The sequence below is a fragment of the Chroicocephalus ridibundus genome, chromosome 2 (genome assembly GCF_963924245.1).
Source record: "Chroicocephalus ridibundus chromosome 2, bChrRid1.1, whole genome shotgun sequence".
In the NCBI taxonomy this organism is placed as follows: domain Eukaryota; kingdom Metazoa; phylum Chordata; class Aves; order Charadriiformes; family Laridae; genus Chroicocephalus; species Chroicocephalus ridibundus.
Genome location: NC_086285.1, coordinates 20,983,201 through 21,003,823, shown reverse-complemented (window position 1 = coordinate 21,003,823; position 20,623 = coordinate 20,983,201). Strand labels below are relative to the sequence as shown.

Below are 20,623 nucleotides of genomic sequence, written 5' to 3'. Positions count from 1 at the left end.
GTGATTTTTATATTTTTCCTTCTGCTAACACCCAAGGGCGAGACAAAATGGGGTGGAATATTGGTGAAGGTGGGTGGAGCTGTACCACAGAACTTGGGACAAGAATACCTGGACGCATTCAGCTGTGCTTCTGCAACTACTGATGAATGGGAGACAAGGTTACTGAGAGCATCAGGGGCTGCCAGTTGGAAAGCCATTGATTAGAAACTAACCTTCTGATCAGCTGCTTTGCTTAAGTTTGTAAATCCACCTTACATTTGTAAACTCTCCCTCTGTGCTTTGGGGGAGTGTGTGAGTTAGTGCATTTTGGTATGTACAGTATGACATGCTGTAAAATAGATGTATTTAGAAGCAAATTCAGAAGTAAAGCAACAAAATGACTACTTCTTGACAACTGACTCCACCGAGGTTAATTTTAAGGAAGTCATAAGAATTTGATGGTGTGCAGGGTTTGTTTTCACTAAAATGTGAACAAAAACTTGCAACAAAACCAAATGGATTTAACCAGTCTGCTGCTTGGTTAACGATTAACAGGAGAAGCAGAATAAAATGTTTTGTATGTCAAGTTTTGACTCCTGTTGATGAAAGGATCGAAAGAGATGAGTATCAGGTTTCAAGCACTGTGATGCTGATTTTGTGTACTTTGCTGTTCTGTTAATTGTAACTCTAAGGGTCATGCATTGCAATATCTTAAAGTTGTTCCTTTCAGTTAAATACTGCTTGTTTGCTGTTGTCAAGCAATATGAAACAGTAATTCTGTGATCAAAATATACTTTGGATAAATTATTCTGGAAACATAGGTGTCATGCTGGATATAGTATAGCTTGGGAGGGAAAATAAGCTTGTATGCTAAACAGTTTGTGTATATGGCTGATGCCGGTTAAAAAACTTGGAATATATGAATGTCAGGGAAATATCAAAACAAAACTGTCCTAATAAATACGTCTGTGTCTGGGCCCAAGAAATATGTCTATATTACTACCGAAATTAAATTAGTCTGTTTCAGGTGTGGTGTGTGGTTTTTGGTTTTGGTTTTTTTTTTTTTTTGAAGGGGGGATGATGTGGGTGGGTGTGGTGATGTTCGTGTGTGTGTGTGGTTTTTTTTTTTTTTTTTCTCTTAAGATCCTTTGGAATTCCATATTCACTTATAGCGAGCATAGATGATGCCACCTCCTGAACAGGGTGGTTGTATCCTTGTCCTACTCCCTACCCATGTTCCTGTTGCATTTTTTAATCTGGCATTGTTGTTTATATGTCCTTATGGAAGGATGGCTCAAAGAAGTGATCTGGCTAAAAACAAAGCATTTTACTTTTAGCTTGCTGACTAGGATTTCCATGTGGTCAAATGAATGCTCTTGCCAGTGCAAGGGAAGCAGTAGAAAGTACACTGTGGGAGATGGCCAGCGATCTTTTGGCAGCAGTGTGCAATTATGTTAGCTTAAAGTGAGCCTGAACTAAAGTCAGCTGGAACTGCAGCCTGATTTCTCAGCTAACTTTTAGGAACTGTGGTCTATTTAATCTGCTGTAGGTCTTCTTGTGTTATTTAGGTTAACAGGTCATATTGAGACACACAGTTTATTGCTTCATTGCAATGCTGGGAATTCGGTCCTGCAAGACTTTACTTGGTTGACAGTCATTATTCAGGTGAATGGTTCCATTGGCCTACCTTGGACCAGACCTCAGTAAATTACTTGCACAAGAATCCTTTAACCTTTGTTTTCTTATAACAAGAGACAGCATATAATGGACGTCTGCAGATGATGCTTTATGAAACTTGCTCCAAATTTACAGAACCCCGAGGGAAGAACAATGCTATATTCCTACTATTATTTTTTTTTCTCCTCTCCCCTCCTACTTGTATAGTCTTGTTCCTATCTTTATGTTCCCTGTCTACTAGGTGTCTCTTGATCTTTCTCTGCATTTCAACATGAATAAGGTAGTCTTGTTAGATTAAATCAGGTTCTCTATGCCTTTCCTCTGTTTCCAACTGAAAAATCGGTAGGGTTAGTTTAACCAAAAAGACTCCAGTAATTAGATTTGTCTAATGTTATCTACTGCTGGTTAAGGTATCTGTTAGTCCTGGTTAAAATGGAAAGGCATATTTATCTAAAATAGGGGGGAAAACTTTATGTCACAATGCAGTGGAGCCAAATGGGACTGTAACTAATTCAGTATAGGAAGATGGGTTTATTTAGTTCTTTCTTTACCTCTCTTATTTTGATCTTCCTGTTATGGAACTTTTTTCTTCTGGATATCTGTAGTGGATACCTCCATTCTTTTTATTATTATTATTTCTTATTTTTATTTTACTGCTCTTTATTTCATCTAGGTTATTACTACTTTTTTAATAATGACAGAAAAAAACTGGTCCTTTCCCCTTCTGCATGGGCCTCCTGTGCTTTTGACCACTTTAGGTCTCTGCTGGGTAACTTTTTAAAGGCTGGGCCCCTCAGTACACCCAGTGGGTTTTTCATGAGACCCAGGCAGTCTCAATTTGTCTGTATGCTAAAATTACAGGATCAGTCGTCTTTCACTTAATTAACTTGCTGCTTATGTAGCTCAGAAGTGAGTTGTGACGGTTGCACTTCAGACTGTTCCAGCTGCACGACTGTGAGATTGGTTTCACTTTAGTTCTCTATAGGAGACCTCATAGTCCAAAGCAATTCCTGTTGAGGGTTCACCTGAATTCTGCTTGGACAGAAGCAGATCTGTGAACTTAGTCTGTTCTACCAAAGAGCTGCAAAAATTAGATGTCCATGTTAAGCTCTGTGTGGACAGGACGGGAAGGGACAATGTCACTTGCTACTTCAGTCTTCCTTCTGCCAGTATTTGTGTCTTTTTCACTCCTCTTCCTCAAATCTAATCTTCTGTACCTATAGCACCACATGCACTGGTGCCTTTCCCTGCTATAGGGCTGGTGCCCTTCCGCACCACCAAAGGATGTCGTTATTCTCTTGTCAGCCTCTTTGGTGTTCACATTTGCACTGTCTAGCCTGATGATGTTTATCTGGACTGTTGATCAGTCATAGGACCTTGCCCTACTTATGCTGTAGTATCTTGTGGGTGTTGTGTCTGCCCCTGCTATCCCTACTGTCCCCCCAGCTTGTCTAGTAGTTCCCCACGGTGTTTTTGAATGCTTAGACAATAAATCTGTGTCAGAAATCCTTTGCTAGAGCTAAGACTTAAAACACACAACTGGAGAAGGTAGCCCTGGCGTGGTCTGTGTGCTCATCTGACCATCCGTACAGAACTCTTTATTCCTTATACTGTGTTGCAGAGACCAAAGCCTTATTCCATCATACAAGTAGTATGTGATGTGCCATTTAGTAGAGAGATTCAGCGTTGCTGTGCACTTAAACTCAAAGCCCCATCCATAAGTAAACTGGAAGAAGGAAACAGTGCATGAACAAAAACATTTAAATAAGAAATTATAAGTAACTGGACTTCTGAGATACATACACACCCAACTGTCTCCTTTCTTTTCTCCTACATCATCCTTTGTAACAACATGCAATCAAGCATTTTGAAAGTACCTCAGTTTTTTTTTTTCCAGTCACTTTGCAAATTCTCAGCTGAAACTACAACTTTTAAACTTTTTTTTTTAAAATGTGATATTGGCGTAAGGTTTTAGAACTAGTAATAAAGTGTTAAAAAAAAAAATAATTCTCTACTAGTTACTTGTCTCAAGGGATGATGCACACTGTTACTACCTGGGAAAGCTACTGGTATTACTATATGGTGCATATTGAAACAAAGTTTCAATATGCAGAAATGGGTGACAGAGGCTGAGGGGGTGGAGGCTGTGAAGGCGTTCGGCTCATAACCTAGAGGGTGAAGTGGAAAGGGTCACTGTGTAGTGTGTTGGTTTACTGGGGTGCTACTTTATTGCAGATTGTAGCCAGAATTCAGGGCACCGGAAGTGCTCTGTGTCATCAGAGTGCAAGTATCTCTGCACAGTTATCCAGCCCCAGGAGAACCAAGTGCAGGTATACTGCTGCCTGCCAGCAAGAGGATACTCTGCAGAACTCCCTGCACTCAAGTTTTCTTCCGCTGTCAAAGCTCCCTTTTTCCACTTCAGTCTTCTGTCTTGTATTGTCTCTGACTTGTTACAGACAGGGCTGCAGAGGAGCAAGGAGGGAAGAGCTAATGGACCTGAGTCCTACTAGAAATACGAGAAAAAGAAATTAGTTGAAACCAGGCTCTGAAGAGACTGAATGTTGCACACTTAACTCTTATACGTAAAGGACTGGTTCAGTTCCTTGCTGCTCAGTGTCCTGTGATAATTTAAATTTTTTTTACTTTGTAGTTTGCTCAAGAAGTTTGTGAATTCTTTAATTATTAACGCTGCAGTGCTGTGGTTCTATGGTTCCCTGCCTTCAGTTTTGCTGATGCAACTGATTGCAGGATTATGCTTAAATCGCATCAGTGATATGACCGGAATTAAAAATGTTAAAAAGAAAAAGTTTATTTCACTCCATTTCACTGATCTGGTTCAAGGGGCAACCCTTCAGATAGTTGGGTCAGCAGCTGAGGGAGTGGTGGAGGGAGAGATTAATAAGGGAGAGGTGGAGATAAGAAGAGAACCTCCACCTCCAAAACTGGTTTTGCCACTAGTGAAAATCTATGTCAAACTTCCACAGGCTTGCAGAGGTAGGGCAGGGTAGACTATGTCAACAGCTTCCCTTTTCTCAGTGGTAGATATATCATGTCTGCTCACTTGCCTTTAAGCTGCCAGCTCACAGCTTTGGGGTGGGAACAAACTTTATGGCACTGTCACCATCAATATATACCAGGCTTCCAGCTTTGAGAATCTGGTTCAGTGTATGGGGAATTCACTGAAATGAACCTACTGCTACTGAGTGTCTCTCGGCACCTAGTCTTTACTGTTTGGAGAGCTGGGGTGTTAAGATACAGCTCGCATGCATTTCGCATATGTAGGATTTTGTTCACAATGAACTGACCAGTTCGTTTCAGTGATAAGGAAGTCTTTATAATCTTGACTTAAAAAATATGGTGTAATGCTCCCAATCTGCAGGCAGCTTATAGAATGTTCAGAAGTTTTCAACAACTTTTATCTCTAAATTTCACCATAGTCAGATCATTTTAGTAGGTGAATGTGAGGGAGGGATGAGTGAAGCAAAAGACAAAAAGCAGCAATCCTAAAGATTCTTCTTCCTGTGTGCAGCTATCTATAACTGAGGTACTGAGCAAAAATAAATTAAGAGCTTTTCTATTCTACCCCTTGTGAAAGTCTCTTTGCTGCTAATATAAATTTTCTTAGAGGTGAAGAGGAATAGACAGTCCTCAAGAATATACTTCAGCTGTGTGAATTTCAGGAATGGAATTTCTCATTCTTCAAATAAGTTTGGACAATCTGTTTCTGAGGCACTTCTAGCACTGTAGGTTCCTTTATCTGCTGACATGCTAGTTAACTGGTAACGGAGAGTAGTACTGTTCAGAGAACACAGAGAAGATCTGTACTAATGCCGGATGTCCCTCTCCATTTGAAGGATGTGGTGTTAAGTTTGCATCTGATGATCAGACTGTTCTTCCATTTCTTTAAGAGCTTGTTAGATTGGTGTACTTTAAGTTGTCCCTAATTAGGGAATATATAAAGGTTTTAATAAGGTGATTCCTAGGTATAGGATCTCCTATAATGGTGCTTCTTTGCATATCCTTTGGAGCAGTTGAAGTGAAATGTGTGTCAAACTTCTTCCATTTCTGTCATCTCTGAACTGATATGGAATTGGTTTACACTGCTCTAGGACACTTAGAGATAAGCTTGATATTAGGAACTCGATAGATGCAGTGATAGCAGAAAGATTGTATTGTTGTGATCCTGGTGTATGTCAGAAGAATGTGATGTCAAACTGCATGTTTCCAGGCATGCAGTCTTGGAGAATTTCAAGGATGAGTCAACTTCTGACCTCCTTTTTTTGAGACGGAAAGTGAGATTGTTTTTGGTCTCTTGGGGTAAGCGGGAATCAGCAGAGACTGTGAAGTCAGCCACAATATGTACACCTGTGCTGATTATATCCATGGCACATCTTTGACTGACCACCTCAGTGAATACAGAGATCCTAGGAGAAGGGAATACAGTAGGGAATCTTTGGATTGTGCTCAATTGTGCCCAAGTTTCTTATCAAGCGAGTCTACCCAGTGCTATAGTTCTTGGAGGCTTCTCTCCAGAATCCCAAGGTGTGGAATCCAGGAATAAAAACTTGGAGGTAGAACTGCGAGTAGCTTTGATATATATCATAGTTCCAAGATCTGGAGAAGAACGCTTTGTTTGTGACAAACTAACATTAATATTCAAGTAAAGGTTAAGGGAAAACACACTCATTCACTTTTAAAGAACGGTTGCTTCCTTAATGTCAGCTAACAGTTTTGATGTGTGTGGTTTCTTTTTCAATGCTCCTATGATCATTCCATTTTTTTATTTTATTTTTGCTTTTTTTCCCTAGAGATGTGAATTATGCCCTCATAAGGATGGTGCTTTAAAGAGAACAGATAATGGGGGTAAGTTTCATTCTTATTTTTTGTGAACTCTCTTGTTTTGTATGAGGGAAATAAGTCTTTGAAAAAAATACTATAGGGATCCTAAACATAAATGAAAACACTTGCTGGTTTGGAAAGAGAGAACTATTTTACAGTAACATTTATTTGTCCAATTGAGGCTGAATATAGTTTGAGAACATTAATCATTATTATTAGATTTATTTTTGGGAAAAAAGTTACAGTGAAGGAGAAACTGCATTTTAAAATTTATCCTTTACCCATTAAAATCATATATTATGTGTATTTAATTGGAATTTGAATGTTTACAGAAAGCGGTTGAAAGTGCCCTGTTCATGGAGGAAAGCGGAATTTTTACGTCTGTAGCCCAGACTGAATGCACCAGTGCATTTTCAAAGGATAGCTCATTCGTGCCTGATTTACTAAAAGGTTCTGTAACAAAGAAGTTAGAGCTGAAAAGTTGCAGTAGTGATTACCTGTCCCTTGCATCTTTCCGGTTTCATCATTCAGGTTATCATCAGTCATTTGAGGTAGAACAGAACCAATTTTCTTTTCAGTAATTTTACTTTTCAGTTAGTCTCTTCTAACTGACTGTACTCTCTGAAATTAATGGTATGTTTTTCATACAATGTCTGCTTCTAGCTGCGATAACGCATGATGTTTGTAGTTAATACTAAGGAATGGTATGCAGAGAGTCTCTTATACTTATTGCTGTAATCAAGGCCAGCTAACTTTGTTATGTACCAACTTGGAGGGCTGGAAGTGAAAGAGCATAAAGGGGTCACACCTGTGGGGAGGAGCAGATGGGACAGGTGACCCAAAACTGAGCAACTGGGTGTTCCATCCCATCTGCCTCATTCTCAGTATAAATGTGAGGGATCAAAGGGGTCAGCCCTCTCTTCCTCAATGGCCAGCGTCCGAGGAGGACTCTGTCCATTTTTCTGTCTTTGATTCCAATCCGTGCTTTCCTGAATGTAGTTCCCATCTGCTGCTGAGTCCAGTCTGGCATTTTCCAAGTGCCTGCCAGTGATGTGATTGTCATCCTGGAAGCTCAATATTGGGTTTCTATATATTTGTATATATTTCATTATTTTCTTACTAATATTATCTTTTATTTTTGTTGTTAATATTTCATTAAAGCTGTTTTAGGTGTTATTTTTTTTTAACCCTTAAGTCTCTTGGAAGAAAGAGGGTCTAATAGAGAATATCTTTCATTCGTTTAGTGGTCAGCCCAGTCTAAACTGTGACATCAGTTCTGCTCCTGCTGAATAGAACTGCTAGAGAAAGTCTCCATGGAATATCCTGTCTTGATTATGTTTATATTAATAGCTGGGTGATATCAGTGAAAAATTTCAATTAACTTTTCAATCACTTCTGTAATTCCTTCTTCTCTCTTTACTGGATGCTTCTAAATTCCTGTCCATCATTTACCTGTAAATAGCCTGGTCATTTTGATCCTGAGCCCTTTCTCTTGTGAGGGGAGAAAGTGTGATCAGGAGTTTGTATTTCATTTGGACAGTCTATGTAGATTGTATTCTGGAGATTTTGTGCTACATATGTAATATTCTAACTAATTTATATCTTAGCTTAGCGTAGTGTTGATGGAGCTTTCCTATTTCTGTTGCAGTTGAGTTGCAGGAATACAGAGCCTGCTTGTGTTTAGGCTGATCTACCCTTTCCCTTGTCTGCGCTTTGGCTGCAACTTACAGTATATGCTCTAGTGTTCACCATTCTAGTGTCTGCTTATCTCAAACATGTTAGTGAGCTTAGTGTTGTTTGTGAGTGTTGGGAGATTGTATTGAGTCTGTGTGTCAGTGAAACTACCATCCTAAAGTGCCAGTCCAGTACTTTAGCCTTAAAACTATTCTTCTCAGACAGGTTGATACACGTCAATGTTGAATTAATTTCTTCAGAAATGACAGGTGGCCACTTGCTTTTTTAGAAAATAAATAATAAGAAAGCCTCAAACTTACTGAAATATACACGAGAATTTGTGAAGTGTGAAGTAACTAGCGTTTTCTGTTCTTAAAGTAGTGTTTGGGAATGCCTTGTTGTTGTGGATGGTAATTTTGAAACTTTTTCATTGCATAAAGTTTCGAGAATATATTTTGACAGTGTGCATCAAACATCTGAGCATCCTATTAGTTATCTCTTATAGCTATTTTAATTGTAGTTATGAGTTCTTGTCTGAAAGTGACTTACTGTGTAATTATTTAAGTTTAAACAGCAGAGATCTTACACTGTACGAACAGTATTGTCCCTACTATAATTTTCATGACCAACTGTTTTCATCAGTGAAAGCTTCATAGTGAAAATTTCATAGCAGAGAAGTCTTAAGAATTTGTACTTCACTTTCTGGAACCATCCCTGCCTCACTAATAGAGCTTATCCATGGTGTTGAACACAGCAAATTCTACCTTATGGGCCAAATGTCCTTTAAATAACAGCTTTACAGAAGGATGTGAACCTTGGAAGAAATGAACTCTGACTGGTGTTGCACTTCAGAAATCTATATTCTTAACCTGAAGCTTTCCTTTCAAAGAGTTGCCTAACAAGGGATTGTACCAGAAGAGTTTCAGACTTAAGGAAATATTGTTGAAGGTCATGTAAGGGTCTTGCCAATTTAAAATTATATTTACAGTAAGTTAACGCTTTGATTTTTTTTTTTTTAATGCTGCTACACCATTTGTTGCAAAGGGATATGATAAAAAGATACAGGTATTCCTGAAGAATCTTTGAAACAAATACTTCTGATAAAACCTCGTAAGGATCCAGGTTTAGAAATTTGTGATTATGGAGTCTTTCTGTAAGTATAGAAATAATTAAATGGTCTTAGCTTTTCAGAACAAGTGAAGAAATTACTGATTTTATGTCAGTGATATAAAGTTATGCTTCTTTCTGCCTTCTGGCAACATGGCCAGCAAACAAATACAGCTTGTGTTTTGAATAGGCAGATAGCTTAGCTCATACATGGTCTGCTGCTCTTGTACATTTTTTTTTTTTTTCTGGCAATCTTCTGGATATTTGCTTTTTTGTAATGTGAAGAAATTTTTTTTGTTCGCATATTGAAGATACTGTATTTTCTTTTATGTCAGGAGTCTTAATGTTTTTTGGTCTAGTGAGCTTTTACTATAGGGTTCCGTGATTTTCTTAACCTGCAGTAAGATGCTGTTACTGCAGGGTGGGTCTTTGCTATGCATTACTTCCTCTTACTTTGTGATGGTACTAGCATTTAAAACTTTGACAGAATAGTCTGGGTATCAAACTTACATTGTTTTTAAGTATTACTGACTGACTAGAAAATAGTGATGGTGGTGGATAGTGTGGTTGTGTTGTGGGTTTTTTTTGGTAGTGTGTTGTGGGTTTTTTTTGTACCCTACCCCCAAGTGGCATGAGATTCCTTTCTGTGCATTTTTCCTCCTTCTGCCTCTCCTTTTACTGGCCTGGTACTGCTTATCTGACTTTCTGGAGATCAGCACTTCTTTAGATTTGCTTTTTAGGTTTCATATTTCTGGTTGGAGACATCTACTGTACCTTAGTCATGATTATCAGTACAGTTGCTGAGGAGTATTGTTGGGTTGTCCAGTGTTCATTTCTGGGCCCCTCTGTACAAGAGGGACATTGAAGTACTGGAGCGTGTCCAGAGGAGAGCTACCAAGCTGGTGAGGGGTCTGGAGACCAAGTCATATGAGGAGAGGCTGAAGGAGCTGGGCATGTTTAGCTTGGAGAAGAGGAGGCTGAGGGGAGACCTCATTGCCCTCTACAACTGCCTGAAAGGAGGTTGTTGAGAGGTGGGTGTTGGCCTCTTCTCCCAGGTGAATAATGACAGGACCAGAGGAAATGGTCTGAAGTTGCAGCAGGGGAGGTTTAGATTAGATATTAGGAAGAACTACTTTACTGAAAGGGTGGTCAGGCACTGGAACAGCCTGCCCAGGGAGGTGGTTGAGTCACCATCCCTAGAGGTATTTAAGAAACGTGTAGATTTGGCACTTCAGGGCATGGTCTAGTGGCAGATATTGTAGGTTGTTTTTTTTTTTGTTTTGTGTTTTTTTTTTTTTGTGTGTGTGTGTATCATTGGACTCAATGATCTCAAAGGTCCTTTCCAACTGTGAAGATCCTATGATTCTGTATCTATGGTAAATACGGAATTACAGTTTTCAGTGATACTATAAATACAGCATTCTTGGACCAGTACTGTCACGGATCTTATACACAACTTGAAAGTGCCAGTTTGAGATAGTAAGAGGAGAGGATCATGTTGTGGAGGCCAAACAACATTTGCCCTGCTCTCTTTATCAGTATGAACTAGATTATTGGGGAAGTTCTTGTACGCCTTCTCACAGTACTTTCCCAACCTATAAGTATTTACACTTTGGAACTTTTTGAACCAGAGATGGTATTTTTGTGTTTAATGGAAGAAGAGTCTATCACACTATTGATGTGTCCACCTCTGTATAAAGGTTTAGTGTCCATAATGTTGTGTGGCAAGGCATTTTGCAGTTGATCGATACAATGTGTTATGATGTGCCGCTGCTTTGTTTTGAACGTGTTACCTCACGATTTTATTTGATGGCACTTGCTAAGTGATAGCAAGTGACAAAGAGCAGGTATTAAATGTTCACCTTTTCAACACCTCTTCTGGCTTTGTAGACCTCTGTCATATTCTTCTTTTTCTCCTTTTCAGGGTGAAGGAGCCCAGACTGATTGGGCATTCCTTGTACAGAAAACTGACCATCCCCTTTCCCCTTCTCTATATGTCTTCCAAATGATACTTAATCCTTAATCTACTGTACATGATGCCATGGAATCTCGAGACTGAAAAACGATTACAGAGTGGTTTAGTGTTACCTAGCACAGACTACTAATGTAATTATTGGTAGCTATTTTTTTGGTAGAAATTTTTCTCATTAGTTGCAGAATATTTTCTATATTCATACTACCTCGAAACTAGGACAGATCCTGAAATTGTAATGAAAGTACTGAGTCTAGCGAGGCTTTTTCCTGGAGGTTGCTCTTAAAATTGAGTGCGCTGTTTTCTGCATGAAAACAGAAGATACGGATAATTTACGTTTTTGAGGCATTAACTATTTTTGCAGCCATAGTTAACTCTTCAGTATTTGGGTTATTGGAGGTGAAGTGGGCTAAGGGAAGTTCAGTTATCCTAGATAATAGCGATGGTACTAGCCCAGTGGTTTCTAGACAGTGTTGTGGAAACACTCCTCTCAGTGTTTGGAACTCATACAGATGGTTCTGTACCAAGCAGCTATTGTGTCTGGATCTGGAAGGACTAAAGAGTCTGTGTGAAGACCCAAGTGGAAATGGAAATGGCGTTTTTAGTTGCTCATAACCTTTTTTGGTACACTGGAGAGTACACAGATGCCTGCCTGTTGTTGGCTTGGTTATGGTGGCTGCTGTCACGGTAATCAGAACTTGTAGTGAGCCCAAAGAGATAATTGTGTCTGGATTTGAGTGAAATGGATTTGAGTCTGCTTCAGCACACCTCCTGTGCTTTCCATTGTTGGAGACCTGAACTGACCCTGAACAGAAGCAGCTAAGGTGTGGTTGCACATGTTTGTTCAGTCTTTTCACACTGTGTGAAAATGGTCATTCTGCTCCTGCACTTGCACAGATCTTGGAAACAATACAGTTGCATTTCGCAGAGTGTACTAATATCCATGGTGGGGCTTATCTGCCAGCGGGTTATCCGTGCTAAGGATTATTAAGAGTTGACTGTATTTAGTTGCACATTTGATTTAGTTAGTTTGTTAACGGTAGTGGGACATTGCATGGTTATGATCAGGGTGACTATCAGAAATTTTAGGAATAAGCTTTTAATACATTTTAATATTTTGGCTGCCTGATATCTGCCTGATATCTGCCTGTGACTGTCTTAAAGCTGTGGTTAAGTTTGTGAGCAAAATGTAGTCTTCCCTATATGTAGACTTTGCATAATTTGTTTTTGCATAAACATCGGAACTTCTTCAGTGTTCAGAGATGTCAGTTCTCTAAATTCAATTAGGTTATTTATTGGGGTTTTATTTAGTTAGTTATTGATTGATTGATACTAAAAGTAGAAAAGTAGGATTGAGACGAAAATGGAACTTTTTACTTTGACTATATTTATTGACAGAATTCCTTGTTAAATTTGATATTTGTGTTCATTTGGGGGCACCACTATGGTTTTAAACACATGACTGAATATAAGAGTTTTTTAAAATACAAAAAACTGATATGTGTGCGGGTTGCTTATTGATTTGCTGTCTTATGTGTAAGAAGGCTATTGAACAAGAAATTAACTTTTCTTTAGCTTTGTACTCTGTGTATTAGTAGTTGGAGAAAACATAAATACATTTTTTTAAAAAACAGAAAAGCAGTAAGTGAGCATTTGTTTGAAGATACTTGAGAACTGTAGGCTGTTTGTCAGTTTTGGGCCTTTTCAATTCAGTAGTGTTTCCTTAACTGTTGCAGTAATTTCCTTTGTGATTTTGACACTCAGTGAGGAGGAAATAAAATCATGACCATTTGAACTGATTATAGCTTTTTGAATCCCAATTCATAGAATCATAGAGTCATAGGGTTGGAAGGGACCTCTGGAAATCATCTAGTCCAACCCCCCTGCCAGAGCAGGGTCACCTAGAGCGGGTTGCACAGGAACGCGTCCAGGCGGGTTTTGAATGTCTCCAGAGTTAGATAATTCTTTTATATTGTCATAATACTGAATATGTGGTCTGTTTTTTAAACAAATTGTTCAGTTGTATCTAATATTGTGCGTCTCCTGTTTTAATAGTTTTCTTACAGTCATCTTTGTCCACAATTTTCTCTAAGCCTAAAGGGCTTGATTTTGCTGTACAAGTTGTTACTTTGAAATCTGATTCCACTGGATGATGATCAGGAATGCTGTGTAACAGCATTCTTTGTGTGACTTTTCACCAAGAATTCTTTCATGCAGCTGCTTGGGAAAAGGCCAGCTAACAATGCGGTGGTTTTATGTCATCGTCCAGTCCCTCTTCCCATCCCCTGGGTTAGATTCGGGATCTCCCAAGTCTATAAAAAAATTGTATACTAGGTTTTCGTATTGCTGTTGTTATTAGAGTCAGCAGCTCTCACCGTCAGGTTTACTATTCTGATGAGTTTTCTTGGTGTTAATGTCTAAGAATGTGGATGGCATAATGTCATATGTACACATTCAGGTGTATGCATTTTCCAAGAAGTGCTTACCTACAAATGTTCTGGTCCTTTTGTGCAGATTTGCAGGAGTTTATATGTATGTGGTGTGGGTTTTTTTTTTTTTTTTAACTGGTAAAGACAGTTAAATTGATAAACAATTTAAAATATTTTTTGAATATAAATGTACATATTTTACCCTATAATCTATATTGTATATTTATTATTTATATTGCTGGTAATCATAATGTATAAATAGGAAAAATTTTTTTAGAGCTTCAGATAAATATTAATGACATTTCCTCCTTTTGTTGTATGAAAAGATTTCTTGAGGGAAGGAGAAGAGACTCATTAATACCATAGCATGGCAGATAGAATTATTAAAGCTATTAGCTTACTTAGTGGACCAGTGGAATATAATCCGTATCCCTTTCAAAAACAAACTATTTGTTGTGCTGCTGAATAATGACCCAAAGTTAATTTTTCTTATGTACCAATTCTTTTAGTTTAGGAAAAAATTTTGATAAATGGAGAGTATGGTGAAATTCCATAGTGGGACTCCATAGAGTGAAGCCTTTTCTTCATAGGCAAGCAGTGTGTGTATATATATATATATATTTTTTTTTTTAATAGATAATCGTCCTTTCATTCTGTGTAACAGTGCTAAAGTTGACTACCAACCACAGTGGTGAGATCTCTAGCACTTAGTGCAAGCACCTTCTTTTTACCCAACTTTGACTAGAGTGGATCAAACAATATAGTGAACAATACTGTATTAACTATAGCAAACTCTAAAACTGTATTTACTAGGGTAAGGAAAACACAGTAACTTAAGCTGACAGATTTCTTTTCTGCAAGTTTTATTGTCTTTACAGGAAACAAAGATCAGGGTCAAAACAAAAGTGTATGGAATGCCTTAGCGAAGACACACTTAGCTAAAGATCTAAAATAGTACTTAATCTTACCCTCTTGCAAATAGTACATCTTTTCTGGATTCACCTTGCAGAGTGGGACAGCTGTGTCTTGAGGTCAGTCAGCAGATCTGATAGTTGTGGAAACTGGGGGTGCAGTGTCATGTAATCTAGGACAGCTGTTGACCTCTGCTGAAAGGAGTGGACTGTGGTTTACCCATGACCGGCTGTTTCTTCACTTGTGGTTTTGTGTCCGGCAATCATACGACCTCAGTACGGATTGCATCAACTTATTACTGATCTTATTGGAGGGTAAACTTTTGTTTTCTGCCAAGTTTAGTAGTTATGTGAATAAAATTTTATCTGCCCTGCTACATGGCAAGCTTATACTACAGGGAGAGAAGGCAGGGATGTACAGTTGAACGTGAAGAGTGAAAGCCCACAGTTGAAATGGATTGAGGAGTATCTTTAAATTACAACCTGGAGCAACCCTAATTAGAAACTAACATTTCAACACTGAAAAGTTCTTCCATGCTAGAAGAATACATGCACTTGATTTAGGAGTGAACTGCAGTTACAAATAAACCAAAAATTCCTTAGTGAGATATAATAGGCTCTTCAAGAATTTACACTGAATGCATAAACAGATTTTACCCTGGAATTGGTGCATGGTTGGGAATTTGTGATGACATCCTAGAGCTCTCTTGTGGCACCAGACTCGCGCTACGTTCTGGATCTCGATGTGACTTCGTGATTCAGGCCTCTACAGCCTGTTTCTGCTTTGCAGCACAGCTTTGACATTGATTGTGGGACTTAGCCCTAGTGTAGTGCCTACTCTGTTTCTGTTAGTTTACAAGTTATAGGTGAGCTTGTCTTAATTTGTATGGTGGCATGGGTTATAAGTCTTATGCTGTTATTTTATTGTGAAGTAAAAGATTATAAAAGCAAGGCTTCAAAATTTGCATTGGAAGATGATTTAAAAGTACTGTGGATTTATTTACAGTGAAAGTGCTTGTGAATCAAGTTTTGATCACTTAAACAGTAGTTGTAAAGGCAAAAATTTAGTTAGATGGATATCATACTGTGTATTATTTATTTTCCTGGATTTTCTTTGTTAATTTTAGATCACTTTGTTAGAATTTGCTTCTAGTTGTAGAGTTCTTTGTTGGCAACAGTCTTTTGCTGATGATGAAATTGTTCTTTGTTGCATTGGAATAACAGATCAACTGTTTCTTTTCAGTTAGTGTTCTGGAGCCTGAAATTTGTTACTCTAAATGTTAATGAATAATGTATATTCAAATTATGCCTGCTAAGTATGTACTGATAGGTTTTCACTGAGTTAAAAATTAGCTAGGCACCTGAAATAAAAATATCAGGAAAATATTGGTAAAATTTGGATAGATTCTGTGCTGGTAATTAAACATTTTGCATGCCAGAACAGGATATAAAATTTGTCAAAAATCGGTAACGTGTCTTTCTGAGGGATAAATCAAAATAAAAAAGAACTCAAGTGAAAAGCAGGAAGTTTCATAAGACTTATTTAAACTTTGAAGGCTTTTCAGCATGAATTTCCAATTTCTGATATTGAAGAAAACTGTTTTCATTATAATTGCTATCAAAGTAGATCTTGGAGTTGGTTTATTTGTGGTTTTGATGTTTTAATGTTGGTTGAAGAAGTTTCCTAAGATCTCTTCAAAGGAAAGTGTCTTAGCTATACTTGTGTGATGTTATCTTAGAAAGCACAGTCGTTTGTGTTTTTTTTTTTTTTTCTTTTCAAAGGTAAGCAGCATTTCCCAAAGTTTTTTGACTTGAAAGCACAGTCGAAGTAAATATTCTTAATTTTCGTTTGGCTGTCACCATTAAGTTGTTTCTAATAAGTAATAACCAAAAACTGACGACATTTTACAATTTCTGGATGGAGGCGTTGATTATTGTAGAATATTGGGTTGTTTAAAGCAAAAGAGGCAGTGAATCTGCCAGCCTATGGTAGCCTGCTGTGTATTTTTTTTCCAGTAGTTTCAGAGAAAGCAGTTCTTATAAGAATGTGCAGAAACACAAAAATCAGGCTGATTTAAATCCCTATATACGTGTATTTATTTTAAAATAAGCAAGCCAGGCATTATCATATAGTAAAAATACTATTATTGAGAAAGCACATATTTAAAATGTACACCTTCTCAAAGATTGAGAAACAGTAAGTCAAATAAGGGGGGTAGTGGGGGAGTGGGAAAGAAAATCCTGAGGATAAGGAAAATTTTAACAACGTTTTGCAAGATGCCAGTACCTGCATTTACAAAAACATTTGTGACTGCCACCCTCCCTGCCTCCAGTTAAAGTTGTCCTGAAAAGGAGATGAAAGTAAATTGAGTATAAGCAATTCAGTGGCAGTAGTAAGAGTTTGTTGGCAATTACTGTAAATTTTATAAGTAAAATTAAAATGAGTAATAAATCTGTGGCCGGTTGTTTGGATGCAAACCACGCACAATCAAAGTGACTGGAAGCTTATCATTCATTTAAATAGTAGAGGATGTGATCTATGCAAATGGTTTTAAAAAACTCATTTGGAACAAAAGTGATCTGAAAAATGGCATGAGTTCCTGGATGAGTTTGGACAACAATTAAGAAAAGTCAGAGTATCATGTTGTTATTTCTGTGTGATGTTTTGAATGAAGAGGAATGACGTTAAAATAATTTCAGTTCCAACAGAAACTAGTGAGTATGTTTTAAATGTTATTGAATGTGTGGAACAGTGCAGCTGGAGATTTTTTAAAAATTCTAGAACATGGGTATACAACATTATTTTTTCCACACATAAACATTAGAAAACCTCAAAAGGACTGGATTTAATGATGTTTTTTTTGGGGGTAAAAAGATAAAGATGAATATTTACTGATGAAGTAGATAGTTGATCAAGGATAATGTGATTTGAATAAGAAGTTTATGGTGCAGTCTTTATAGCTTAGATGGAGTTAATTAAAATATATATATTTTAATGTAGTCTTAAATATCATAAATCTTTTTAGTTGATAAGAGAAGCAAGCATTTGTGTGTACAGTTTGGATGGGTGTTGCTTTAGGATGTTGTATTCTACCTGCAGACAAAGTAGACAGTTGTCATCCAGTCAGAAGCAGCAGACAGAAGCACTCAACTCTGAACCTGGCAATAGGTACTTTATTCTGTTGGGATTCTGAGTGCTGGGCTCTGCCTGAGAGTAGTTCTCGAAAAGAGGAGGAAGTGGCAGCGGAGGATGAGGGAGGCATTTCTTCACTGTGTTGTATGGTCAAGAGCCCTCTCAATTGCAGAAAACATTAAAAGTAAAGTCTGCTTGTACGTTAGTAGCTTGTTCTTCTATCAGTGAGACAGCAGAGAGCTATCACACTTTGTTTGGCTGTAGGTGTCCTTACTTCCATGCTTACTCTTTGTAGCAACAGTGACTAGTCTTTTGACGCTTAGGAAAAAGGTGATGTTTGTTTGCTTCCTTTTCTCTTTTCTTCCGCTACTATATGGTCCTTATATGGTGAAACTGAATCTTCTTGACCTCCCATAAGTTGACAAGTTTGGTGGAGGAGTCTACAATCCTTGAGTTCTTCAAGTGTAGAGATTCCACAGCAAGTTTAGGCAACCAGTTCTTAACCACACTTGTTATGGAAAAATGTCTTCCTTACTCTTTCTTCAGGGAGAGCTGCTGAACCCCTGCCTCTTTTAGTTCTTCCAGATGAGCTAGGTGTTTCTCTCTGACAATTTTATATTTCTTCACAGCTCAAACTTTGGACAAAAGAACATTTAAGCATTTGTTCAGGGGCTCTGAGTCCTAGTGGGAGCTGGCACTGGGCTTAGGCTTCTTTTATGATGTAGGCATTTGAGGCTGGTAACAAAAGAGTTCTGCAACCTCCCCTGTGGTTAAATTATTATTGGACAGGTTGTGATTTTTCAGCAAGGTCAGATTATCTGGGATCTAAAGATGCCAGATGGAAACCAATGGAAGAGCTCCCTTGTCCTCAGTTCTCTGGGTGCTTATTGACCCCTTGTTCAAAAAGTGTATTAGTGCTTTGGTACTTCATTTGTTTCATTATGTAGATACTGGTTTTGTTTTCATGAAAGATGAAAGTGTGTATTGCCCATGGCTATCTTGGATGTGAGCTCTATATTTTGGAAATCAGAACTTATTAAGCTTGTAGGTTTCTGGATATAGTCTTTAATTCTTTTATTATGGTGATGGAGTAGTTTTCAGTTAAAGTTGTTTCTGAAACTGTTTTCTTGTAGTGAAAATTCTTTACTTACCTAAATTTCAGTTGGCTTAGTAAGTGATTTTTTTTTTTTAACATCTCTGGTACAGTTTGTGTATTTACAGAATAATTTTTCATTATAAGTAAATGTAACTGGAGTACAGGCTTAATTACATCTGAAGTAAAAGCTTTAGCCATCTGTTTATGTGTAACTAACTGAAGAAGGATTTTTTCAAAATTTCAGTGTAACTTTTCCACTGGTTTAATGGCTTTATCAGATGAATGGTGTTTCTATTTGAATTAATTTTTGAGAGGAATTTTAAAGATAAATATTCAGCATTAACATCATGTTAACGTTTATTTATCTGTCTTTAGTAAGGTGACTCTCGCTTAGGGTAGTTTGCAAGTCATAGGAAAGTCCTTATAAACACTTATTTCCTGAAGATACTTCAAGTAGAGGAGAGAACAAAAAAAGATTGTGTTTTTTATAGTTTTTTTCAGTCTGTTTGTTAACGATGATTTTAAAATGGTCTGTTGGAACTGTTTTTAAAAGCAGCTCAAGTTGGCAGTTTATACTTTCTTTTCCTTACTCTTTTATTAGCCTCATGCTTTTTCTGTGTGGAATAATACTACAAACTATTTGTGAATAAAATGATGAAGCAGCACAGATAGTGTATGTAGTTGCAGATTAAATACTAGAATGATACGTGTTATGTTGACTGTGAATGTTGACTATAACAGTTGTATAGAAAATGGAAAGCGCGCACAAATTATAACTATCAATTTAGCAAATCGGGAGGGGGGACACCAATTGGTTGGAAGCAACTGGAAAAGATTTGTACTTTAAGAAATGAATAAAAAGCATGTATGCAGTTCCAGATACTAAATGCTTACTACTGTAAGTAAGTACAACTTTATATTTAGCTCAGTTTAATAGTCAAAATATAGCTGAGTGAAGAAATTAAGAACCTTTAGATTCAGTAGAGTAGTTAAAAAGAGAAAATCCAAATGGAAACAAAACTCAAAAAGGTCTGCAGTGAGGCAGTATGGTGGGTTTTGTGTTTTTTGTTGGTTTGGTTTTTTTCCTCCATTATAGGAGGCATTTGCACAATGATAATTTACTTTGTTTACCTAATGTAATAATCTGCTAGGTTATCTAATTATGTAAAACTGTTATTTTGTGTCCTGAATTTTTACATACAAGTAAACCTAGGTAGGAGGAAAGCACAATCATTTTTAAGGTGTACTGAAGATCTTGTGACAAAAGAGTTCAGTTTGCCTGTTGGGGAAGAACAGAATTCATGCTAAATGATTCGCCACAGCAATTTCACTTTCAGATGAGGTAGCTCTGTACTATGTGATATTAATCTTGTAATCCTATTATTAGTGTCAGTATATTAATATGCTGTGTTAGGTATATAGCAGTTTCTGCTAAATTTACAGTTATGGCAAACTGTCCTCCACCGAAACAAACCGACATCTCTCAGGGTCTTAGTATTGAAAAAAGGCCCAAAATTAGTAGGTATCTTTCTGAATTGGTGTTTTCCCCTGCCCCCATCCAACCAAATGTCAGACGATTAGGAATGCTTACTTCTTGAAATGTTGTTAAAGCATAATATGGTAAGTTACTAAGCATTTATCAATGACCCCAAGTTAATGAGTTTGAACAGGACTGGATATAGGAATTGATATTCCTATGAAAAATAAGTTGGCTATACCTGTAAAGAAGTAAAAGAAGTGATTTGATAGAGAGGATGCGGGTGTGTTGGAATGTCTTTCTATAGAAAGAAAATAGGAGTCTAGTCA

At 37.5% G+C, this 20,623-nt stretch overlaps 1 protein-coding gene across 4 annotated transcripts in view; it reads left to right on the top strand.

Moving 5' to 3' along the window:
- The window catches only part of MLLT10 (MLLT10 histone lysine methyltransferase DOT1L cofactor), a 148,178-nt gene that overhangs the window by 24,230 nt on the left and 103,325 nt on the right, over window positions 1–20,623 (top strand). For all 4 annotated transcript variants that reach the window (XM_063324682.1, XM_063324681.1, XM_063324679.1 and 1 more), the window contains one exon: window positions 6,465–6,519. In XM_063324682.1, coding sequence (XP_063180752.1) covers window positions 6,465–6,519 — 55 coding nt within the window. The remainder of the gene's footprint in view (window positions 1–6,464; window positions 6,520–20,623) is intronic.